Below are 27,427 nucleotides of genomic sequence, written 5' to 3' on the forward strand. Positions count from 1 at the left end.
GCTCAGTCGGTTGAGCGTCCGACTTCGGCTCAGGTCATGATCTCGCGGTCTGTGGGTTCGAGCCCCGCGTCGGGCTCTATGCTGACAGCTCAGAGCCTGGAGCCTGTTTCGGATTCTGTGTCTCCCTCTTTCTCTGACCCTCCCCTGTTCATGCTCTCTCTCTGTCTCAAAAATAAATAAAATGTTAAAAAAAAAAAATTTAAAAAGAAGTGTCACCTGATAACATTTAGTGTTAAATATATCATTTGTTCAGAGTAAATAAAACGCCACTAGGAATTAGCACTAGAAGTTTTATAAATGCAGTTGAATTTAGTGAAGCTTAGATTCTCATGTACCCTTTCTGGCCTAATGAATTGGAAGCTTCTCCACATCAGGGAATTTCTTAGGTGGACCACCTTCTAAGAAATCAAAGTGAAGAAAGGGTTCAGAGGTATTTTTGTTTCTATTTCCCTTGGAAAATTTAGTGGTACTTTTACCATATTTATTTGTTCATTATATTTAGTTTGAATATGACACATTTGAGGAAAATTCCATTAAAATTTCCAAAAGAGTATATCCTTTATACAGGGGAAATAAAGTGTGGTACAGCCGCTGACCAGTATTTGAAAAATGTTTGTGCTGCTCACTTAGGATCTTTACCACATGATGACTGGAAAATGCATCTCTAGTATCTGGGCACAGAGAAGTATTTTTTAAAAGAAATTAAGGTACTGTAGTCAGAATAATGCCTAAGAGGTTTACATTCTAATCACCAGAACCTGTCAATGTTTGGTTGTATGTCAAATGAAGGAATTAAGTTTGAAGAAGATTTTAAGGTTTCTAATTAGCTGACCTTAATATAAAGAGATTATCCTCTTTGACCCACGTGGTCCCAAGGTACTCACAAAAGTCCTTATATGTGGAAGGGGAGAGTAAAAGAAGTCAGAGTTCGATTTAAAGATGGAAGAAGGGGCCACCAGTCAACGAGGGCCCTTAGAAGCAGAGCAGACAAGGCAACATTCTCCTCAAGAGCCTCTAGAGAGGAACACTTTTACTTAAACTTAGGTTGGAAGTCTCATGGACTAAAATATATTTGTCATAAATTTCTGTTGTCTGTGGTAATTTGTTACAGCACCAATAGAACACTAATACAGGTACAGTCAGACAATGTGATAGTACACAGTCATTAAAACATAATGCTTACGAAGGACATGTAGGACACCTGGGTAGCTCAGTCGGTTAAGCGTCTGACTTTGCCTCAGGTCATGATCTCACAGCTTCGTGAGTTTGAGCCCTGTGTCAGGCTCTGTGCTCACAGCTCAGAGCCTGGAGCCTGCTTTGGATTCTGCGTCTCTCTCTCTGCCCCTCCCCGGCTCATGCTCTGTCTCTTTCTCTCTCAAAAATAACATTAAAAAGAAAAAAGAACATGTAATGTGGGAAATAATCATGGTATGTTAGGTTAGAAAAGCAGCTGAGGTAACACTATATAACAGTAAAGTTGCACGAAAATACTTATATACTTGTTTAGGTAATGATTTTCTATGGACTATTTTTCTTCTGTCTTATTTCCCAAGTTTCTTTTGCAAACAAAAAACAAAATTAAATGAATATCATTGACTTTAATTAACACTGGAGATCGGTTACTCACAGCGTTTTATCTCCCTTCAAAATCTTTAAGAGTGGATATGAGCTCCAATTAATACAGTAAGCTCTTGGAGGTTAGCGTTTGCTCAATCCTTACTTTGCCAAATCTCTGCATCTCAAACATATTAACATATTTTCAATGTGTCTCCCTGCTTTATTTTTGGATTTTTTTTAATGAAGTTTGAAACCAGAGCAATATGAAATTAGAAAATATTTTTTGGCAAAGATTAATCTCTGATATCTGTAATAATGGTGTAAAGATTAATTACAATAGCAGGATAACCAACTATGTAGAGACTAAGACTAAAATCTCAGGTGAAAGAACTTAACCTTTATGGGTTTAGACGGATAATGACTTTCATGTTTCTTGACCAGATTTACTGCTGATACCATCACTGTTAAAAAGCCACGGTCTCTCCTTCTTCGTGTATTTGATTTTCATTAGTGCTGGGTTTTATTGTTGCTTTTTATGTTTGCAGAGAACGTAACTTAAAGGAAATTAAACCTCTCTAAGCAGGATAAAACTCCTGGCTTTAAGTCAAATGCTTTATTTGATGTCAAGAGCATTTTCAGTAACTATTACTTATCTACCACACAAAACTGCTAAACTTGAATACAAAGACCTGGTTCCAAGTCACAGGGTGGAATACAATTATTCGGCACCTGGGAGGCAGCAGACTCAGCAGACGGCAGTGACCAGGCACGGACCTCCGGCATCAGCTATGCCTGGCTTCCAATGACAGCTGCAGCCTTCACTTGTGTCTGTGCTCCTAGTGAGTCACTTCAACTTCTCGAGCGTTCTTTGTAAAAGGGACTGTGACTGTCCTCATCATCTACAGTTACTGTGAGAGGGAGAGGAAACAAAATGCCTCTCTCTGTATAAAGGTCGAGTGAAGCGGTGGCTATCATATGTGAATGCCCTTTCTTACTGAGTATTGTTGCTTGAACTGCACAACTTAAGAAAATTCAGTAACTGCTTGTGTTGGTGTTCTCTGGTCATTTCAAGGCCTGTTTTCTTAGGAAGTGTGAAAAAGTAACACATGTAACAAGGGACTGCTGTTGTCAGGGAAGTTAACTGGTAGAAGTGGCCGAAACTTGTGTTTGACCTGTGTTTCTGATGATAGTTTTCTATCACCTCAGTGGAAGGAGAATATGAACCTAGTTTCTCCAAAATGCTTTCTAAAGGGGGATGTGATCTCTTTATTCTGCTGTGACAGAGTTTAAAAGAGGATCAGGGTGTTTTTAGGTACGAGTCTTAAAGGCAAAGGAAAAACAGTGCTTGATTTTGGCCTCTGACCTCTCCCAGAGAAATAATGGGAGTCCCAGGACCCTCGTGCTTTAGGTAAATGTTCAAAAAGCAGAAACTTTGGGGGACTCTAGTTCTTGGTGGGCAGGCCTGGGACTTAAAATTGAAGGTGGAAATGTAAGGAAGACAAGAGAACCGTGTTGAAACTTACCTCCTCTACTGCGTTGGCTTCATTAATCACCATCAAGGATTTTTTATGTGGATGCAGAGCTCAAACCTGTTACTTTGTGAAACAGCAACCCTGTCAAAATCTTCAAAGACCATTGCAAGGAAAGCCAAAGCAGGAAACAGGCACCTCAAGCAGGCAAATGTTTCTCCTAAGTTGTTAAATCAGGAGTGACTAAAAGAGCCAGATGGCTCACTCATGAGCAATAAAAAATAAATACTTGGGGGGCCTAGGTGGCTTGGGTTGTTAAGGTCTGACTCTTGATTTCAGTTCAGGTCCTAGTTTCCTGGGCTCCAGGGGGGCCTGCTTAAGATTCTTTCTCTCCCTCTCTCTCTGCTCCTCCCCCACCTGCACTCTTTCACTCTCACAAAAATAAACATTTTCTTTAAAAAAAAAGACCTTATTTTGAGAGAGAGGGAGGAGGGGAAGGGAAGAGAGAAAATCCCAAGCAGGCTCTGTGCTGACAGCACAGAGCCCAACACAGGGCTTGATCCCAGAAACTGTGAGATCATGACCTGAGCCAAAATCAAGAGTCAGACGCTTAACCAACCGAGCCACCAGGCACCCCAATAATAATAAAAAAAAAATTTTTAGTTTTAAATGATCAAGTGAAATGTTCTTGGTTTGCTAATTTGCTTTACCCTGTCTTAGAATAAATTCTTTATTAGACTATGTTGAGACTCAAGGGGGTTTGGGGATAATCTTAAAAGGCTAAACTGTCCTTTTTGTGCTGAATGTTAGGTACAAAATAGCATTGCATATTTTAGAGGCAAACTGCTAAAAGCTAAGTATTGTATCATTCGAAAGTTTATAATTTTTCACAATCATTGTTTTAACACAGAAATCTGTTTATTAAACCAAACAAAACAGAGAAAATTATACCAGCCCTCGATTTTTGAATTTCATTTAAATAAGCAAACTCTAAATCCACACCTTAAAAGATGTTTGTGCATCTATGTATTTCCAAAATACTCATATTTCAATAAGATTTTCACATTATATTCACCAACAGTATCACAAAAGTTCTTTTTTTTTGTTTGTTTTTTTGTTTGTTTTGCTTACGTAACTGTAAGGAACAGTAATTCTAGAAACACTAGAAGAAAAAAGCATAGCAATGTCCACAGTTACAAGAAAAAGTGCACATTACTTGGTCACAATCACAGTCATTACTTGAAAAACTATATGTAACAAGTAGATAAGAAATATCACTGATGCCTTAAACTCATTACCAAAAATGGAATGACATAAGTTCTACATGAAATAAGGCAAATCCAGGAATGCACAGAGAATCTGTAATCCAACCAAAGCTAAACAACAGAAAAAGAATCGTACAAGAAGCATAAACAGATGTACTCCTCCCTAAATATTTTAAAAATAAGCTTGCCTCAGTGCACAAAGAAAACACCATTCATGTGTATCCAACACTATAAAATAAGAAAGAAGGACAAAGTGGGGGGGGGGGGTGGATAGGACGGGGCAGTTCATTTAAAGTTGCAGCTGCATCCACTGAGAGTTCTTTACATCATTTTCACCTAGAATTGTAAATTATACAAATCCTATCAGGAGAGGGGAACGGTCTTTTTTTGGAAACGATTTCTGAAACCGAGAAAGAAAAACCACATGAGTGCACATTTTCAGATTGTCACTTGCAACCTCTTAACATTCAGCCATCTACATCCCATTGCTGCTGGAGGCATGCCTATAAGACAGCAGCGTCAATCCCGGGCAAGCAGCTGTAAGGAACCAAGGTGTGATATTTTTTTTTTTCAATGATATGTCTTTTTTAATATTAAAAAATTCTGTGATGAAAACCGCTATGGCGCAACTGCAATGTTGAGTGGGTTGATGAGCACGGGTGCAGAAACGCAGGCTTCTCTTGGAAGTACTTCCTGATGTGACGATTTAAAGAACGTAGCAAGGATTTGTTTTCCAGCATCGTTATTTTTGTAGAAAGAATTTGGAAAGAGGAGAAGGCAAAGGGATGTGGAAAAGGTACTTACAGTAGTTTTTCAAAACAGTTTTTTTTAGGACCTATGAAAAAGTTACCAAAGTAAAAATGACCATTTTGAATGAAAAACAAGTTTTCTTTTTATAAAAACTACATATATATTTTTTTAAAATACAAGATCCGTCTCATTGTTGTTATATCCTGTAGCAACAAGAAATTTGGCTTTTGTTTTTTGTTTTTTTTGCCAGATACTGCAACTTTCAGTTCAGTAAGTCAGTAGCAGATTCCACTAATATTTCAGTTGAATCTTGAACTATTAATACCACACGTTTCTTCTGTTTTATCCTTGAATTAGGAATATACAGCCTTTATTTGCCCCTGATATTTATGCTGACAAACTAAAACAAAAAGCAGTGAGCTGGACACATTACTGTATCTCAAGTACTTCAGAGGTCAGACTTCCTTTGAAGCACCTTAATACATCACTTTATGGATCAAGGACAATGTGGCATAATGGAAGTATTTCTCTTAAGACTGTGCAGTAAGACCAGAAGCATCTCTGCTGGGAAATCAAAATGTCATTAGTGGAAACTGCAAATTTAGACCTCAGTGAATAGGATCGTCATTTGACTCAGTTCTGTTGTAAAATAAGATTTTCCAGTTCATCTGCAGAACGCAATAAAAATGCAGCTGATTCTCGATATCCTGCAACGAGCTGTCTCACGGCATTGATTTCGGTTGGACTCAGCTGGGGTCTGGAGCTTGAACTGCTGGAGGATCCTGAGCTAGTCGCCAACTGCCTCTTCATGCTGAGATCGGTGGGTCCTAGAAAAAATAATCACAAAATTAACAGGAACAATTTCTGTTCCGGTACTTTGAACACGAGCACTAAACTGTTGACTTGATTCACTTACTCTTCTGTGAGAAGCCACTGATACCTTTAATCAAATACATCCGTTCACAGAAATAACAAAAAGCAACCTGATGTGAAATGAGTGGCTGAGTAGGACTCCTTGTCCGGGCAATCACCTCTCATTGTGGAAACACGGTGAAGACCTCCCAACACGTGCTTTTTGGAAAAATCGATTTTAAGTCTATCTTACACACGTAGTAGAAGTTTCTCTGCAGTTGTGTCAAAAGTTGGGAATTACGAATGCTTTGAATTTGTGCCATTGGTGAACAAATGATTTTAGGTCCCACCAATTCTGACATGGAAATATCCCAGATTGTGATGCTAATGACTCCAGATTACAAACCGCTTTATTTAGAAGAAAGGAAATTTTGGACAGGGGAGTTCAACTTTTAAGTGATACAGTAAGGGTGTGAGTTGCATATTTAGTTTTTCATTTCAGGTGAATGCTTTTTCTTCCATCAGGTTGATTATTAACATAGGCAAAATCTTTTTTATTTTTTTGCAAAATGGGTATTAGTATAAATCAGTCTGGTATTTTTCAATACTAAAGTTTCTTTTAGAAGTGTACAGCAAGTAACTGATCAGTACAATTTTGCAAAGAAACTAGACTTGGAATACTGCTCTAGGTCTTGCTAAAGCTGCTTCTATATTTACATAAAACATTTAGATGTCAAAAGATTTTTTTTATTACATATAATTAAACCAAATCAGATAGGTCTGCCTTTTGACAACATTTTATAAATTTTTAATTGTTTTTTATAAATCTTTAAAACAATTTATTTAACATAGAAGAGTTAAAAAATTTTTTAAGTTTATTTGAGAGACAGAGAGTGAAGGAGGGGCAGAGAGAGAGGAAGAGAGAGCATCCCAGGCAGGCTCCAGGCTGTCAGTGGGGAGCCCAGTCTGGGGCTCAACCTCACAAACCCCAAGATCATGACCTGAGCCGAAACCAAGAGTCAGATGCTTAACTGAGCCACCCAGGGGACCCTGAGTTAAAGACTTTTAAGATGCTTTGCATCCATTATTCTTAGATTATTAAGGTTTTATTATATACCAAAATGTTCATTGTTATAATTCTTACCTTTCATTAAGCAATTGCTATAATTACTACATTTGCGATGAGCAATACATTTAAAATCCTTGAATAAGTCTCACTGTCAACATAGCTAAAGGCATGCTCAAAACTGTAGTGATGCCCTACCTTGAGGATATTTTCACGATTTCTCCTAAACATAACTTTTCAGATAATGGTATTCATTTCATGAACTGAAATGAGGGATGTTATTTTATCCTGTTAGTTCTTCTTGAGGCCTGGTGGAGACAGGTCAAGACCCAACCTCCTCCACCCTCTACCCTGGAGGGAAAAGAGGGCTCCTGTCAGCGAGGAGGCAGATGTCCCATGAGACAGAAACAGCTTTACTTGTAATTTAATTAGGACAGAGACAAGACTTGCACATAAGAACTCTGACATTTGAGAGAGACGTATTTCCACTTCTGCCACGGCCTTTCAAAGCCTTGGTTTTCTAGCAGGAGTTAGCCTCCATTTGTCGTGCTGTTTACAAAATGATGAGTGTGACATAGCAAGCTGAAACGGAGAGATGTAGGGATGTCACCCTTGCAAACAGGAATTGCTGAACAAGCATTCAAGCAAATTATTCATAGCAACCAGGTTTTTTCCGGAAAGTTCTGCGTGGATTAAGAAACTAACATGACATTTAAGAAATTAAAGGGCGAGCCTAGGTGGCTCAGTCGGTTGGGTGTTCAACTTCGGCTCAGGTCGTGATCCCACGGCTGGTGGAATCGAGCCCCGCATGGGGTTCTGTGCTGCCAGCTCAGAACCTGGAACCTGCTTCTGGTTCTGTGTCTCCCTCTCCCTCTGCTCAACCCAGCTTGTGTGCTTTCTCTCTCTCTTTCTCTCTGTCTCTTGAAAATAAACATAAAAAAAAAAATCCCATGACATAATGGGTTCAGGTCTATGGATGAGCCAACTTTAAATCTGGGGGTTTTGTTCCTTTAATATTTAAGAATCCTGGTAAGAATCATTACAAAAGAAAATAGGATTTTCCTCAGTTATGCAGATATTTGGCATGTAGTTGATTATCATTTTATTAGAAGGTGTAATATTTTGTGATGTTTTTGCTGACAGGCCAAGTTGGTGATTGACCCCTTTACCTGCAATTGAGAAAGGAGGGGGCTAGGGCTCCAGTTCCTCTTGGGGTAAAAGATATTGTGATTTTATTCTAACACTGCTGTTTACAGATAATTCTCTACTTCTGGCTGAGAAGTATGGTTACTAAACCAAGACGTGGCTTTCACTTTCTTTCAGATGATTATTAACATAGGCAAATTCTTTAAAAATTTAATGTTTATTTAGTTTTGAGAGCAAGAGAGACAGGGTGTGAGTGGGGGAGAGGCAGAGAGGGAGACACAGAATCCAAAGCAGGCTCCAGGATCCAAGCTGTCAGCATAGAGCCTGATGTGGGGCTTGAACTCCTAAACCGTGAGATCACAACCTGAGCTGAAGCTGGATGCTTAACTGACTGAGCCACCCAGGTGCCCCAACATAGGCAAATTCTAGATAGCTCAGTAATACAGAAGCCATTCACACCTTTGTTATTTTTCTGGAACAAAGTTGACTTCTCTTGGTTTCTTTTCCATTTACAGGATCAGGATTAAGTATTATACATAAAAACTAGAAGGAATTATTTTTGCTATTATTTAAATCCTCAAAGTTAAGAGGTTGAGTAGGAAAGCAAAAAAATTAAAATATTCACAAATGATCAAATTACATAACTAGTATCTACTCAACCAGCCCTTTCCTTGTCATTAGTATTCTTATCTGCCTCATTCAGACAATGTCATACTTGACTGGCTTAGCTTAACCCAAACAACAATCAATGTAAAGTAAAAGCTCAAAATTTATGAAGATGTTGAATTGAATGAAGTCCAGGAAAATATTCTTGGAGATTTGCTTAAATCACAAAGCCAATAAAAAGTATGGTTCTGGAAGAGTGGGACCTGTTAACGAAACAAACACAAATAATGACACAATAGATACCTCAAGAGAAAATGATTTGAATATCAAGTGTGAAAGGAAATAATCAGAAAACTCGACAAAGTCATTTTAAAATAAGCACCCACATTTTAACAAAATGATGCAGACCTACTTTATGTTCACTCTGAAAATCTGAGGAAGAGATAGATACATTTCAGGTTAACATGCAATGTTAGAAAAATTAAGACCCATGGGGTGACTGCGTAGCTCAGTCCGTTAAGCATCTGACTTCGACTCAGGTCATGATCTCGAAGTTTGTGAGTTCTCATCCTGTGTCGGGCTCTGTGGTGACAGCTCAGAGCCTGGAGCCTGCTTTGGATTCTGTGTCTCCTCCTCTCTCTGCCCCTCCCATGCTCATGCTCTGTCTCTGTCTCTCAATAATAAATAAACGTTAAAAAAAGATATTAAAAAAAATTAAGACCCACTTAAACCAATCTTTGAATTATTTTTTTAAGGTTTGGGGGCATATTTAAGTTACAAATAAATTCTAATTAAATGAAAATATATATCAAAAATTCATATTTAATATTTTAAAAATATTTTTAAATTAAAATATACTTGACATACAATGCTAGATTAGTTTCAGGTGTACAATATAGTGATTCAACAACTCTATATGTTATGCTCTGTTTACTGTAAGTGTAGGTACCATCATCACCATAGAAACTATTACAATTCCATTGACTATATTCAGTAAGCTGTACCTTTCTTCCCTGTAGCTTATTCATTCCATAACTGGAATCTTCTACTCTACTTCTACTCTATTCCATTTTTCTATTTCCCATGCTTCTAGCAATCATTAGTTCTCTGTATTTATGGGTCTGTTTCTGCATTTGTTTTTGTTTTTTAATGTTTATCTTTATTTTTGAGACCGAGAGAGAGCATGACCGGGGGAGAGGCAGAGAGAGAGGGAGACACCGAATCAGAAGCAGGCTCCAGGTTCTGGGCTGTCAGCACAGAGCCCGACACGGGGCTCGAACTCGCCAACTGCGAGATCATGACCTGAGCTGAAGTCGGACGCTCAACTGACTGAGCCACCCGGGTGCCCCTATTTGTTTTGTTTTTGTAGGTTTGACAAGTAAGTGATATCATATGGTACTTGACTTTCTCTTATTTCACTTAACATAATACCCTCTAGGTCAGATCTATCCATGTTGTCTCAAATGGCAAGATCTCATTTTTTTTATGGTTATTAGTCCATTACACACACACACACACACACACACACACACACACTCACCATTCTTAATCCATTCCTCTACTGATGGACACTTAGGTCGCTTCCATATCTTGGCTATTGTTAATGCTGCAGTAAACTTAGAGGTATATATCTTTTTCAAGTTGGTGATGTATTTTCTTTTGGTAAATACCAAGTGGGTGAATTACTGGAACATATGGCATTTCTCTTTTTAACTTTTTAAGGAAGCTCCATAACATTTTCCATAGTGGCTATATCAAATTACATTCCCATCAACAATGCACAAGGATTTCTTCATCTTTACTAACAATTGCTGTTTTTGTCTTTGTTATTCTGGACATTCTGACAGTTGTGATCTCATTATGGGTTTGATTTGCATTTTCCTAAAGATTAGTGACACTGAGCAATTTTTCATGTATTTTTTGGCCATTTGTATGTCTTTGGAGAAATGTCTATTCAGGTCCTCTGCCCACTAATTATTTGGATTGTTTGGCGTGTGTTGGTGTTGAGTTGTATAAGTTCTTTACATATTTTGGATATTAATCCCTTATTGGACATAGCATTTGCATATATCTTAATCACTAGGTTACCTTTTTGGTTTGTTGATTGTTTCCTTTGCTGCACAAAAGCCTTTTATTTTCCTGTATTCCTAATAGTTTATTTTTGCTTTTGTTTCCCTTGCCTGAGGAAACATATATTGAAAAATGTTGCTAAGGCCAATGTCAAAGAGATTATTGCTTATATTTTCTTCTAGGAATTTTATGGTTTCACGTATCAAGTTTAGGTCTTTAACCCATTTTGAATTTATTTTTGTGTATGGTATGAAAAAGTGGTCCAGTTTCTTTTGCATGTAGCTGTCCAGTTTTCCCAGCACCATTTATTGAAGAGACTGCTTTTCCCCATTGTGAATTCTTGCTTCCTTTGTCATGGACTAATTGACCATAGAAAGGTGGATTTATTTCAGGGCTCTCTCTCCTCTTTCATTGATCTATGTGCCTGTGTTTGTGCCAGTAGCATACTGGTTCTATTACTACAACTTTGTAGTAGAACTTGAAATCTGAGAATGTGATACCCCTGGCTTTGTTCTTTTTGCTCAAGATTGCTTTGGGTATTTGAAGTCTTTTGTGGTTCCCTACAAACGTTAGTATTATTTGTTCTAGTTCTGTGAAAAATACTGTTGGTATTTTTATAAGGATCACATTAAATGGGTAAATGGCTATGGGTAGCATGGGTATTTTAACGATATTAATTGTTCCAACCCATGATCATGGTATATCTGTGATTTATTTAATCAATGTTTTATAGTTGCTGAGTGCAATCTTTTACCTCCTCAGTTAAGTTTATTTCTGGGTATTTTATTCTTTTTGATGCAATTATAAGTGGAACTGCTTTCTTAATTTCTCTTTCTGCTATATTATCAGTGCATATAAAACAATTTATTTCCTTATATTAATTGTGTACCCTGAAATTTCACTGACTTAATTTATTACTTCTAGTAGATTTTTGGTAGAGTCCTTATGTTTAGGATCTATGTTTAGGATCATGTCATCCACAAATAGTTTAACTTCTTTCTTACCAATTTGAATAACTTTTCTTGTCTGATTCCTGAATCTAGAACTTCTAGTACTATGTTGAGTAAAAGTGGTGAGAGCACACATCCTTATCTTGTTCCTGATCTTAGGAAAAAATGCTCTGTTTTTCACCACTGTGTATGATGTTGGGGGTTGTCATATATGGCCATTATATTGAGTCATGATCCCTGTAAACCCACTTTGAGAGTTGTTATCATGAACAGATGTCCAATTTTGTCAAATGTGTTTTCTGCATCTTGAGAGGATCGTGATTTTAGCCTTCATACAATGTGATGTATTATACTGATGAATTTGTAAATATTGAACCATCCTTGCTTCCCCCAGAATAAATCCCACTTGATCATGGTGAATGATCATTTTAATGAATTTTTGAATGCAGTTTGCTAATATTTTGTTGAAGTCTGTATTTTTTAAACTATCAATTGAATACCCCTATCTATGATGCATTTTTGGTCCTTTTTAAAATTAGATTCACTTTTGTGGCCTTATTTTAATGTCAATTATACTCAAATAATAGAGACCCCAATAATAATAGAGACCCCAATATAGGACAAATTTTTAATTTGTTTTGCAGAGTGAGTTCTTTTTAAAAGACTTGGATAACCATGTTTTTTACATATACTGGGGGCCAGAGGCTAGGCCCATGAAGGCAGTCACCCTTTGTGGCTTACTACTGTGCTAGGGACTGTGATGGTACATGGCACAAAATAAGGCTCAATAAATGTGTAATAAATGAATGAGAAGTTTCAGATATTTCTATAGCCAACACTAAAGAAATGGAGAATGAGTGATGTCACTTGTAACACCCAATTATTGCTAAAAGAAAACTCGTTAGATATAGAACACAGTGGATTTAATGGAGCTTATTCAAATAGGGTTACCTCTGATATGGGGATATTTTTATTAGCATAAAAGTCATCATCCAAAATTGTGAAAAACATAATCTCAGTAGATGAGTCCTGAATCGGGCATAAAATTGGTCCTGGCTACATGCAAACTTCTCTTTTCCCTTCTCCACTACCGTGTTATGAACTCTGAATTGTTTGGATAATTGGCATTTACAAGTTTTAAATAATAGAGTGACATTTTCAGATTTATGCTTAAAAAAGGGTTTGGAGGGGAGCCTGGGGGGCTCAGTCCGTTAAGTGTCCAACTTCAGCTCAGTTCATGATCTCAGGGTTTGTGAGTTCAAGCCCAAGCCGACATAGGGCTCTGCGCTGCCAGCTCAGAGCCTGAAACCTGCTTCATATTCTGTGTTTCCCCTTCTCTCTCTCTCTCTCTCTCTCTCAAAAATAAACATTAATTTTTTTTTAAACAAAAAAAAATAAATAAAAAAGGGTTTGGAAAACTTTTAATACAAACAGCCAGACAGTAAATATTTCAGTTATAGGTCAAGAGGCATACTTCATTAAAAAGGAAGTAAATTTACATAATTTTAAAATTAGGATACAACTGACGTATAAAATTAGTTTCAGGTATACATGAGTCAGTATTTGTATGTATTAACCACTGTAAGTCTAACATCGATCACCACATATAGTTGGAAATTATTTTTATGATGTGATTTTATTAATTTTTATTAAGCTTTTTAAAGTTTATTTATTTGAGAGAGACAGCATGCAAGTAGAGAAAGGGAAGAGAGAGAGGCAGAGCGAGAGAATCCCATGCAGGCTATGCACCCCAGCGCAGAGCTATGTGGGGCTCAAACCCACAAACTGCGAGACCATGACCTGAGCTGAAGTCAGAAGTTTAACTGACTGAGCTACCCAAGTGCCCAGATTTTAAAGATTTACTCTCAGCAAGTTTCAAATATATAATCCAGTATTATTAACAATAATTGCCATGTTGTACATCCCCATGCCTATTTTTAACCAGCAGTTTGTGTTTTTTACCCCCCCTTCACCCATTTTGTTTACCCCCATTCCCACAGCCTGTTCTCTATGAGTTCCAGGGTTTTGTTTTTTTTTGATTCCACATACGAATAACATTCTATTACATGTGTACATGTGTATATGTGCACATACACTACATTTTCTTGACCTATTCATCAGTGAACACTTTGGTTGGTTTTCATGTCTTGGCTATTGTAAATAATGCTACAATGAACATGGTGAAGACATCTTTTTGAATTAATACTTGTGTTTTTTTTTCTGGATAAATCCCCAGAAGTGGAATTGGTGGATCATATGATAAAGAATTAGTCAAATGTATCTGATTCCGATAAAACATAAACATGTTATAATTTATTTAAAGGCAAAGCAATAATGTTCACAAGGAAGACTTTTTAAAGACAAAAAACATATATGGCCACACCTAAATGATTTGTTTGGCTTAGAGCTGAAGTCGCTAGAGACCTTACAGTTTAGGAAGGTGGGGGAGAAATAACCATGGATCTTTGAGTCCCGTTCATTGTGAACCTTCCCAGAGTTCTTGATTAGTGCTCTGGGAAGAGGGTGGGAGAGATAAATAATTTTTTAATTGTAATGAAACTGTGTTTAATGAAGACCAAATCTGTTAGTACAGGTGAGGGCTGCGGGGGCTGAGAGGAAATGAAGGGACAGTAAGGACTGTGGTGGTGAGGGGTAAGCAATGACCCTCTCTTCATTAGGGACTCCTATGGTCCCCCTTGAAGCCTCTCAATGGTCCAATGGGGACTCAGAGCAGGATGAGTGGCTCCCATCTTACAGTTGGGGAAACTGAGTTCCAGACAGGTTCACTAGCTTGACAAAACTATGGATGGCTTCTGGTTATTTATGCTGTATCAGATCAGAGGAGATAAGAGCAGTTGGGCAGGGAAGAACAAACAAATGTCTCCACAGAAAGAAGAAGCAAAGGTGTAGAGAAGGGCAGGACATGGTGTGTGGGGACAATGGGAGGTGCTGGCTAGGGCCAAGTGGGGATCAGGCTGGGGGTATTATTTTTATTACAAAATTAATTTATATTTAAAACTGTTCAAGAGACTTTAAAAAGGCCTTAATATAATATTATATTGAGGTGGTGTCTGTTGGTTCTTCCATTGAGCCTCAATTTGATCCTGGCTAATTACATGTCCTGATAATTCTTCTATTTGGATAGTGGTGATTTCCTCTGATTCTCAGCATCTTTCATAAATGGCCATCAGTCCATAAAGGATTTAAAAAGCAATACCAGAAACAATGACAAAATGCCAGCAGACTCAAACATCCTTCTTGAATTATTGGAAACCAGGTCTGTTAATTATCAGCTTGGGTAGTTGAGATTATGAAGAGTCTCATCTGGTATCAGGGTAATGCTGGTCTTAGGGAAATAAGACATATATATATTATATATATTTGGAATTGTATATATATATGGAATTGTATATATTCCATCTTATATATATATATATTATATATATACATACATATATATACACATACATATATACATATATACATACATATATATTATATATACATACATACGTATATCATACATATGTATAGTATATATATATATACATATATACATACATGTATAATATATATATATGATGGAATATATACAATTACATATATATTGCAGAAGTCTGAGAAGGATTGGTGTTAGTTCTTTAAATATTTATAGAATTCCCATGTGAAGACTTTTATTTGTTGGGTTTTTTGATTGCTGATTCAGTCTTCTTACTGATAACTCCTTAGTAATTGGTCTGTTCAGATTCCTATTCCTTCATGAATCAGTTTTGGTAGGTTGTAAGTTTCTAGGAATTTATATATTTCTTCTAAGGTTGTCCAAATTGTTGGCATGTAATTGTTCATTTTCTTATCCTTTGTATTTCTGAGGTATCAGTTATATTTCCTTTCTCATTACTGATTTTTTTTTTTTTGTTAAGTCTAAGGTTTATCAATTTTATCTTTTAAAAAAGAGCTTAGCTTCATTGGTCTTTTCTATTGTCTTTTTACTTTCTATTTCTCTTATTTCTGCTCTAGTATTTATTTCTTCTTTTTACTAACTTTAAGCTCTGTTTGTTCTTTTTATAGTTCCTTGAAGTATAAAGTTAAGTTGTTGGAGATCCTACCTGTTTCTTGATATAGGCATGATTGCTAGTAACTTTTTTCTTAGGACTACTTTTGCTGTATCTCATAAGTTTTGGTATATTTTCATTTGTCTCCAGGTATTTTTTTCTGTTTTGATTTCTTCTTTGACACATGGGTTTTTTAGCAGCATGTTGTTTAAATATTTACATATTTGTGAAGTTTCCAGTTTTCTTTTAAGTTATATCTAGTTTCATATCATTGTGGTTATAAAAGATGCTTAATATCTTAAATTTATTTATTAGGACTTGTTTTGTGACCTAACATATTATCTACCCCAGAGAATGTTCCATGTGCACTTGAAGAATGTGTATTCTGATGCCCTTGAGTGGAATGCTCTGTATATGTCTGTTTAAGTCCATCTGGTCTAATGGGTCATTTAAGGCCAATTTTTCTGTATTGATTCTTTTTATCTGGAAAATCTATCCATTGAAGAAAGTGTTTTATTAAAGACCTCTACTATTATTGTACTGCTACATACTTCTCTGATACAATATGTTGTAAATATTTGCTTTATATATTTAAGTGTTTCTATGTAGGTTGCATAAATATTTACACGTTACATTCTCTTGTTGGATTGACTCTTACATAATGTCCTACATGTCTGTTATTTTATGGTCTTTGTCTTAAAGTATATTTCATCTGGTATAAATACAGCTACCTCAGCTTTCTTTTGGTTTCCATTTGCATAGAATATCTTTTCTATCCCCTTCACTTTAAGTCTATGTGTATCCTTCTATCTGAAGTGAGTTTCTTGTAGACAGCATCTAGATGGGATCTTTATTCTTTTAACCCATTAGCAACTCTTTTGATTAGAGTTTGTCCATTTACATTAAAAAAATTTTTTTAATATTTTTATTTATTTTTGACAGAGACAGAGCATGAGTGGGGGAGGGGCAGAGAAAGAGGGAGACAGAATCTGAAGCAGGCTCCAGGCTGTCAGCACAGAGCCCGACATGGGGCTAGAACTCATGAACCATGAGATCATGACCGGAGCTGCAGTCTGATGCTTTACCGACTAAGCCACCCAGGCACCCCTAGTCCATTTACGTTTTTAATTTTTGTAATGTTTATTTTTGAGATAGGAAGACAGAGCATGAATGGGGAAGGAGCAGAGAGAGGGGGACACAGAATCCGAAGCAGGCTCTGAGCTATTAGCACAGAGCCCAACGTGAGGCTTGAACCCACAAACAATGTGAGAGTGACCTGAGCTGAAGTCAGGTCACTTAACAAACTGAGCCACCTCGGTGGCCCTACATGTTAAATTTTTAATTGAGTATAACTGACATAGAATATTAGTATTAGGTATACAGCAAAGTGCCTGGACTTTATATACATTGCAATATACCACAATAGCCACAGTTTCACTAAAGTTAGTAAAATATTGACTATTGCCCTATGCTGTACTTTTCATCCCCCTAACTTGTTTTACAGCGAGAAGTTTGTACTTTGCCCTTCTCTTCACCCCACCCCTCATAGCAACCACCAGTTTGTTCATTGTAATTATGAATATATTTTTGTTTGTGTGTTTGTTTAGATTTTACATACAAGCAACATCAAATGGTATTAGTTTGTCTTATTTCACTTAGCAAAATACCCTCTTGGTTTTTTCATGTTGTTATCATGAATCGCCAAGATTTCATTTTTTTTAATGGCTGAATAATCCATTGTGGATATATACATTTTTATCCATTCATCTGTTGATAAATATGTACTTAAGTAGCTTCCATATCTTGGCTACTGTAAATAATGTTACAATAAGCATATTGGGTGCAAATGTATTTTCTAATTAGGGTTTTCATTTTCCTTGGTAAACACCAGGTAGAGCTGCTAGATTGTATGATGTTCTATTTTTAGTTTTGCAAGGACCCTCCATACTGTTTTCCATAGTGACTGCACAAGTGTTCTGTTTTCTAGACATCCTCTCCAAAACTTACTTGTCTTTTCGATACTGGTCATTTAAACTGGTGTGAGGTGATAATTCACTGTGGTTTTGATTTGCATTTCCCTGATGACTGGAGTTCATTAGCATCTTTTCAAGGGTCTATTGGCCACCTGTATATCTTCTTTGGTAAAATGTTTATTCAGGTTCTCTGCCATTTTTAATTGGTTTGATGTTTTTTTAATTGCATTATAGGAGTTCTTCATATATTTTGGATATTAACCCCCTATTGGATATATGATTTGCAAATATCTTCTCCTAACCAGGTTTCCTTTTGTTTTCTTGATAGTTTCCTTTGTTTTTCAAAACCTTTTTATTTTAATGTAGTCCTAATTGTTTATTTTTGCTTTTGTTGCTCTTGACTGAAAAGACACATACAAAAAATATTGCTAACACCACTAAGAGTTTACAGTCTGTTTTCTTTTAGGAGTTTTAAGGTTTGTGGTCTCACACTCAAGTCTTTAACCCATTTTGAGTTTATTTTTTGTATATGGTGTGAGAAAGTGGTCTAGTTTCATTCTTTTGCATGTAGCTGCTGAGTGTTGCCAGCACCATTTATTAAAGGGACTGTCTTTTCCCCCTTTTATATTTTTGCTTGCTTTGTCATGAATTGACCATATAAATACGGGTTTATTTTTGGGTTCTCTGTCCTTTTCCATTGACCTACGTGTTTTTGTGCCAGTAGCATACTGGTTTGATTATTACAGCTTTGTAGTATATGTTGAAACCAGGAGTCATGATACCTCTGGCTTTATTCTTCTTTCTCAAGACTGCTTTGGGTATTTGAGGTCTTTTGCAGTTTCCTACAGACTTTAGTACTATTTATTCTAGTACTGTGTAAAATACTGTTGGTATTTTGACAGGGATTGCATTAAATCTGTGGATTGCTTTGGGTAGTATGGGCGTTTTAACAACATTCTTCCAATCCATGAGCATGGAATATCTTTCCATTGTATTGTCTTCAATTTCTTTTTATCAGTATTTAATGTTTCCAGAGTACAGTTCTTAAACATCCTGATTAGATTTATTCCTAGATTCTACTTCACTTACTTCTGCTCTGAGCTTTATTATTTCCTTCTTTATACTGTCTTTGAGCTTTGTTGGTTCTTCTTTTTCTAATTCATTTAGGTGCAAAGTTAGATTATTTATTTGAAATTTTCTTGTTTCTTTAGGTAGCTTGTATCACTATAATCTTATTTCAGAACTGCTTTTGCTTCTGAAAATTTTGAAACTTTGTGTTTATACTTTTATTGTCTCAAGGTATTTTTGGATTTCCACTTTATTTGTTGAACGATTGGCAGTTCAGCAACACATTGTTTAGCTTCCACATGTCTGTGGTTTTTTCCAAGTTTTTTTCCTTGTATTTGACTTCTAGTTTCATAATTCTGTGGTCAGAAAAGATGGTTGGTATAATTTTAATCTTAAAATTATTAAGACTTTTTATGGCCTAACGTGATCTATTCTGGAGAATGCTCCATGTGTACTTGAAAAGAATGTGTATTCAGTTTTTAGAAGAAACATTCTATATATCTGTTAGGTCCATCCAGTCTAATGTATCATTTAAAGCCATTAACAAAATTGATTTTCTGTCTGGATCACCTATCTACTAAGTGGAGTATTAAATTTTTTTAAATGAAAAATTATAAGCCAACTGGGAAATCTAGAAGAAATGGAAAAATTCCTAGAAACATACAAACTAGAAAAACTGAAACAGGAAGAAATACAAAATTTGAACAGACCCATAATCAGCAATGAAATTCAAGTGGTAATCAAAAGATTCCCAAAAAACAAAAGTCCAGGACCAGATGGATTCCCAGGGAAATTATCCCAGACACTAAAAGAAAAAATTTTAATGTTTATTTATATTGGAGAGAGAGAGACAGAGAGTGTGTGTGTGGGCAGGGGAGAGGCAGAGAGAAAGAGGGAAACAGAGTCTGAAGCAGACTCCCTGCTCTGAGTTGTCAACACAGAGCTGATGCGGGGTTCCAACCCACAAGATAGGAGTTCGTAGCTGGAGCTGAAGTTGGATGCTTAACCGACTGAGCCACCCAGGCACCACTCTACCACACATTTCAAGAAAAGTTAATACCTATTCTTCTCAAATTGTTCCAAAAAAAATAGAAATGGAAGGAAAATTTCCAAAATCATTCTACAAGGCCAGCATTACCTCGATTCCAAAACCAAAGACCCTCACTAAAAAAGAGGATTACAGATCAATATCTAGATGAACATGGATGCAAAAATTGTCAACAAGATACTAGCACATTGAATCCAACAGAATTAATCAACATGATCAAAATGGGATTTATTCCTGGGCTTCAGGGGTGGTTCAATATTTGCAAGTCAATCAACGTGATATACACATCAATAAAAGAAAGGAGAAGAACCTTATGATCCTCTCAATAGATGCAGAAAAAGCATTTGACCAAATACAACATCCAATTTTTGATAAAAATCCTCAACAAAGTAAATATAGATGGAACATACCTAAACATCATAAAGGTCAGATGTGAAAGACTCACAGCTAATATACTCAATGGGGAAAAAGTGAGAGCTTTTCCTCTATGGTCGGGAACAAGACAGGGATATCCACTCTCACCATTACTGTTTAACATGATACTGGAAGTCTCAGCTTCAGCAATCAGACAGCAAAATGAAATAGAAGGCATCCAAATCAGCAAGGAAGAAGTCAAACTTGCACTATTTGAAAAGGCTCCACCAAAAAAAAAAAAACCTGATAGAACTAATACATGAATTCAGCAAATTGACAGGATACAAAATTTCTATACACCAATAATGAAGCAGCAGAAAAAGGAACTGATCCCATTTAAAACTGTACCAAAACTATAAGATACATAGGAATAAACCTAACCAAAGAGGTAAAAGACTTGGAGTCTGAAAAGTATAGAAAGTTTATGAAAGAAATTGAAGAGGACACAAAGAAATGGAGAAGAATTCCATGCTCATGGATTGGAGAACAAACATTGTTAAAATGTCTATACTACCCCAAACAATCTACACATTTAAAGCAATCCCTATCAAAATTCCACCAGCATCTTTTACAGAGCTAGAACAAACAGTCCTAAAATTTGTATGAAACCACAAAAGACCCGGAATCACCAAAGTAATCATGAAAAAGAAAAACAAAGCTGGAGGCATCATGATTCTGGGCTTGAAGTTATATTAAAAAGCTGTAGTCATAAATACAGTATGCTATTGGCACAAACACATAGATCAGCGGAACAGAATAGAAAACCCAGAAATGGACCCACAAATATATGGTCAACTAATCTTCAACAAAGCAGGAAAAAATATCCAGTGGAAAAAAGTCTCTTTGACAAATGGTTTTGGGAAAACTTGACATCAACACGCAGAAGAATAAAACTGGACCACTTTCTTATACCATACATAAAAATAAATTCCAAGTGGATGAAAGACCTAAATGTGAGACAGGAAACCATCAAAATCCTAGAGGAGTCACAGACAGAAACCTCTTTTGACATAAGTTGGGCAACTTCTTATTAGCTACATCTCTGGAGACCAGGGAAATAAAACAAAAAATGAACTATTGGGACTTGATCAAGATAAAAAGCTTCTACAAAGCAAACAATCAATCAACAAAACTAAAAGGCAGCCTATGGAATGGGAAACGATATTTGTAAATGACATATCTAATAAAGGGTTATTATCCCTAATCTATAATAAAGGACTTAAAATCTACACTCATAAATCACCCAGTTAAGAACTGGGCAGAAGACATGAATACACATTTTTCCAAAGAAGACATCCAGATGGCTAACAGACACATGAAAAGATGCTCAACACCACCCATCATGAGGGAAATACAAATAAAAACCACAATGAGATAACACTTCACACCTGTACGAAGAGCTAAAACTAACACAAATAGGTGCTGGTGAGGATGTAGAGAAAGGGGAACCCTTTGCACTGTTGGTGGTACAGCCACTCTGGAGAATGGTATGGACGTTCCTCAAAAGTTAAAAACAGAACTACCCTATGATCCAGCAATTGCACTTCTGGGTATTTATCAAAAGGATACAAAAATACAGATTTGAAGGGGTACATGTACCCCAATGTTTATAGCAGCATTAACAACAATAGCCAAATTATGGAAAGAGCTCAAATGTCCTTGACTGCTGAGTGGATAAAGAAATTGTGGAGTATTGTGGCGCGTGTGTGTGTAAACAAATAGGAATATTACCCAGCTGTCAAAATGAATAAAATCTTGCCATTTACAAGGACATGGATGTAGCTACAGTACATTATGCTAAGTCAAACAGAGAAAGACAAGTGCCATGATTTCACTCGTGTGGAATTTAAGAAATAAAACATATGGGAAGGGGAAAAGAGAGGGGAAGGGGAAACAAACCATAAGAGACTGTTAAGGATAGAGAACAAACTGAGGATTGATGGAGGGAGGTGGGTAGGGGATGGGGTAAATGGGTGGTGGGTATTAGGGAGGACACTTGTTCTGATGAGCACTGGGTGTTGTATGTAAGTGATGAATCACTGAATTCTACTCCTGAAACCAATATAGCACTGTATGTTAACTAACTAGAATTTAAATAAAAATTAAAAAAAGAAAAAGTTCCCTACTATTTTTGTATGAATGTCCATTTTTCCCTTTGTCTGTTAATATTTGCTTTTAATAATTAGGTGTTTATATGTTGGGTACATAGGTATATACAACTATTATATTATCTTGTTCTATCGATCCCTTTTTCATTATGTAATGCCCTTCTTTGTCTATTTGTTAAAGTCATTGTTTTAAAGTCTATTTTGTCTGGTACAAGTATTGCTACCCGGGCTTTGTTTTTGCTTCCATTACTTGCATGGAATATCTTTTTTTCATCCCTTCCTTTTCAGGCTACATATATATATTTAGATCCGATCTAATGTTAGTCTCTTGTAGGGAGCTTCAAAATTGGTTTTATTTTTTATCTATTCAGCTTCTCTGTGTCTTTTGATTGGAGAATTTAGGCATTTATATTTAAAGTAATTACCAATAAGCACATATTTATTGCCATTTTGTCCATTGTTTTCTGGCTTTCTGCAAATCCTCTGTTCCTCTCTTCTTGCTGTCTTTGTGTTTTGATTTTCTGTAATTGTATGCTTAAGTACCAAATTTACACAAGGACACAGTAAAAAAAGATAACAGGCCAATATCTCTGATTAACATATAGGCAAAACTCCTCAACAAACTAGCAAATTCAACAATATATTGAAAGGATCACACAGCATGATCAGGTGGGTTTATTCCAAGGATGCAAGAATGGTTCAATATCTGCAAATCAATCAATGATGTTCCATTAACAAAATGTATGTAAAACACATGATAATTTCAATAGGTACAAACATTTGATAAAATACAACATATTTGAAAAGTGCTCAACATAGCAGACCTAGAGAGGAATGTACCTCAAAATAAGGCCATTTCTAGCAAGCCCATATATAACATCACACTCAATGGTGAAAAGCTGAAAGCTTTTCCTCTAAGATCAGGAATAAGACAAAGATGCTGACTCTCCCCACTTGTATTTACTATAGTACTGAAAGTCTAGCCAGGGCAATTAAGAAAAAAAATAATAAAAGCATTCCACATTGGAAAGGAAAACGTAAAACTGTCAATCACAAAGTCTATATGGAACCACATAGGACTTCACATAGCCAAAGTAAGCCTGAGACTGAACAAAGCTGGAGGCAACATACTCCCTGATTTCAAACAATATTAGCAAAGCTAGAGTAATCAAAATAGTATGGCATAAACAGACACAGAAACCAACGTAACAAAATAGCCTGGAACTAAATACACACGTATAGGGTCAATTAATTATGACAAAAGAGCCAAGAATACACAGTGCAGAAAGAACCATCTATTTTATAAATCACGTTGGGAAAATCAGACAGCCACATGCAAAAGAATGAAGCTGCACCTCTATCTTAAACTATACACAAAAGTTAACCCAAAGTAGGTTAAAGACCTGAACCCATAAAACCCCTAAAAGAAAAAATAGATGATAAACTCCATGAAATCAATCTGGCTATGATATTTTGGGTTTGACATTAAAGGCAATAAGCAAAACTAAATGGGACTATATCAATTTAAAAAACACTGCACAGCAAAGGAAAACATCAACAAAATGAAAGGCAACTGACCAAATGGGAGGAAAATATTTGAAAATCCTATGTCTGATAAGGGGTTAATATTCAAAACATATACAAACTCCTACAATTCAAAAGCAAGAAAAATCTGATTAATAAATGGGCAGATGATCTGAACAATTTTCAAAGATTACATATATATGGCCAACAGATACCTTAAAATGTGTTAAAAATGATCTAATCATCAGGAAAATGCAAGTCAAAGCCACAATGATATATCCCCTCACAAATATTAAAATTGCTGTTACAAGATTTCACAAAACTTTCATGAACAAAACTCAAAATACAACAACTGATAAATACATTACAAAATATATATGTCTACTAAGAATGAAATTCTTTTTCTTAAGAGGGGGGACAGCATTTTGCTTAACTGGGGTTTCAAATTTATGTTCCCGTTAATGTGGATCTATATGGGGATTTTGTGAGTTTTAGAGTGTGTTCATCATTTTTAAATCACTTATAGTCTTTTAGATTTTCTTATTACCTCATAATTTGTCAATGCATTGAAGGTTAATCACTTCCAATAGACAATTAAGCCAGAAGCTCTTCAACTGAATGGTGAAATTATTCTGAAATATGGGAATTTATTTTGCACTAGCATGAAGTCCCATAAAGCATTGCTGAGTCTGTAGTATGTGCTCAGTAAATATATCCACTGGAAATGTGTATTGAAGTGTAGATTTACCTTGTTGTTTTAGCTTCAACAGTATGCATTTATAAAGCAGCTAGCAGTTCCACGGTATTCAAAAAGTGTTGGTCATCGGCAAAATGGTATTACCACAGCATAATCTTCACATATAAATACTGTTTTGTCTTATAATTTTAGATTGAATTCATTAAGAATCATTGTCCATTCTGCAGCATAATCTAATTTCCAAAGCCATTTAGTGTTTGATAAGAAAGCTTGAGGGCAGTTCTTCTTGATCAGGAAAATTTTAATCTTAGCCCTGACCTGAAAAAAAATTGTAATAAAAATTTCCCACTGAGCCAGCAAGCTGCTATGTTTTAGGATAAGTAAGAATATTCTGATTCTATTTTTGACAGGACTGACGATTAAATTGAAAACAAAGTTTAAAATTCACACTACTGTTTGAATATCACATGATGAGTTCAAATGTTTTCCACAATGTACTTAATGCAAGAAATGAAGAGTTCAAGAAATAGCCATATGCTTTATGTTTTAATAAACTTTTTAAAGCCTTTTTTCCTGCTTCAAACATCTTAGCAGATTCCACTTCAGGTTTTGCTGAATTATCTCGTTCTTTACTTTGAAAATATTCTCAGCTAAAGGTGTTCGATTTATACTATTTATAAATGCCAATTATTCTGTCACTTCAAACTCATCATTAATTACTCAAAAGAACCCCAGAAGTATCAGTAACATCTCAACTTATTAAGGGACAAAACCACTTTTAATCAGTTGCCTTGTTTTTTAATTGGTTACTAATACTGCCAATATTTCAATTTCTTCAGTTCTTCAAGCACTGTTTTTGCCATAATGCTAATAGTGAAGCAAATTTATTTGCTACAGACACATTTCATTGACTGCTGCAATCACACACATTTTAATCAACTGAATATCTGAATACGTGAAGTCACTTTCCCTGCTTCACAAATACATGAGCCACTTAGAAACTGAACTTTGGTTGCAGGTTTATTTCTACTTTATATTTGATCATATGTTTAACAGTATTTTATTGGTAATATTTTCATGCTTTTCTGCCAATGAGTGAAAAAATTTATTATTATTCTTTAGCATCTGGGCTAAATGAGAGAATACATACCAAGCAGCCAGCACAGGGCCTGTATTATAGCAGATACATATTCCTAAACTCAACATACTAGAAATTGTATTTATATTCACAAGTGATTATAATAGAATTTGTTCTTTTAATACTGTTCTTGGTGATAGGATTATAATGGCATCACAGAATGGGCTGTGTGCTTTCTATTTCTTTTCCTAATTTAAAAAGCACTGCACAGTGCTTTTAGATCTGTTTTCCCCTCTTTTAGACCTGTTTGTCTAAAATTGGTATTTCATCCTTAAAGCTTTGGTAAAACTCCTTTGTAAAATTATCTGAGTCTTTGTTATTTTTTAATGCATAGGTTTTTTATACATGATTCAATGTATTAATCATCATAAGTTCATTTGGAATACCTATTTTTTGAGTCAATATTTGCCAATTATGTTTTTGTAAAACAGTCTTTAACTCTACATTTTCAAATATATTACTATAAAGGTATTAGTATTTTAATTTTTTAAAATATTTTGTTCCTTCATTCTTATTTTATGTTACTTGCTTTTGGCTAATCTTGCCAGATATTTTCTAAGTCCTTTCAAAGATCTTACTTTTATTCGTCTCCTCTATTGTGTTTTTTCTATTTAACGTGTGCATTTATTTTCTCTGTTCTGTTTCTAACTTCTTGGGTAAAACGAATAGCTCATTAATTTTTTTTTCTAACGTGTGTGCCAAAATACCACTTTAGTTCCATCCCACAAATTTAATGTGTGGTGTTTTCATCTTCATTAATTGTAAATCTTTCTAAACACAATACTAACCAAAGCAACCTACACATTCAATGCAATCCCAATCAAAATTGTGCCAACATTCTTCTCAAAGCTAGAACAAGCAATCCTAAAATTTGTATGGAACCACAAAAGGCCCCGAATAGCCAAAGTAATTTTGAAGAAAGCCAAAGTAATTTTGAAGAAAACCAAAGCAGGAGGCATCACAATCCCAGACTTTAGCCTCTACTACAAAGCTGGAATCATCAAGACAGCATTGTATTGGCACAAAAACAGACACATAGACCAATGGAATAGAATAGAAACCTCAGAACTAGACCCACAAACGTATGGCCAACTCATCTTTGACAAAGCAGGAAAGAATATCCAATGGAAAAAGACAATCTCTTTAACAAATGGTGCTGGGAGAACTGGACAGCAACATGCAGAAGGTTGAAACTAGACCACTCTCTCACACCATTCACAAAAATAAACTCAACATGGATAAAGGACCTGAATGTGAGACAGGAAACCATCAAAACCTTAGAGGAGAAAGCAGGAAAAGACCTCTCTGACCTCAGCCGTAGCAATCTCTTACTCGACACATCCCCAAACGTAAGGGAATTAAAAGCAAAAATGAACTACTGGGACCTCATCAAGATAAAAAGCTTCTGCACAGCAAAGGAAACAATCAAAAAAACTAAAAGGCAACCAACGGAATGGGAAAGGATATTTGCAAATGACATATCGGACAAAGGGCTAGTATCCAAAATCTATAAAGAGCTCACCAAACTCCATACCCGAAAAACAAATAATCCAGTGAAGAAATGGGTAGAAAACATGAATAGACACTTCTCTAAAGAAGACATCCAGATGGCCAACAGGCACATGAAAAGATGCTTAATGTCACTCATCAGGGAAATACAAATCAAAACCACAC

The 27,427-nt window shown here is 35.8% G+C and overlaps 1 protein-coding gene across 7 annotated transcripts in view; it reads right to left on the reverse strand.

Moving 5' to 3' along the window:
* Window positions 1–3,987: 3,987 nt before the first annotated feature.
* Window positions 3,988–27,427, reverse strand: part of NOL4 (nucleolar protein 4) — a 428,511-nt gene continuing 405,071 nt past the window's right edge. For all 7 annotated transcript variants that reach the window (XM_042911014.1, XM_042911013.1, XM_042911019.1 and 4 more), the window contains one exon: window positions 3,988–5,868. In XM_042911014.1, the coding sequence (XP_042766948.1) occupies window positions 5,675–5,868 (194 nt within the window). In that variant the 3' untranslated portion in view covers window positions 3,988–5,674. The remainder of the gene's footprint in view (window positions 5,869–27,427) is intronic.

The sequence above is a fragment of the Panthera leo genome, chromosome D3 (assembly GCF_018350215.1).
Source record: "Panthera leo isolate Ple1 chromosome D3, P.leo_Ple1_pat1.1, whole genome shotgun sequence".
NCBI classification, from domain to species: domain Eukaryota; kingdom Metazoa; phylum Chordata; class Mammalia; order Carnivora; family Felidae; genus Panthera; species Panthera leo.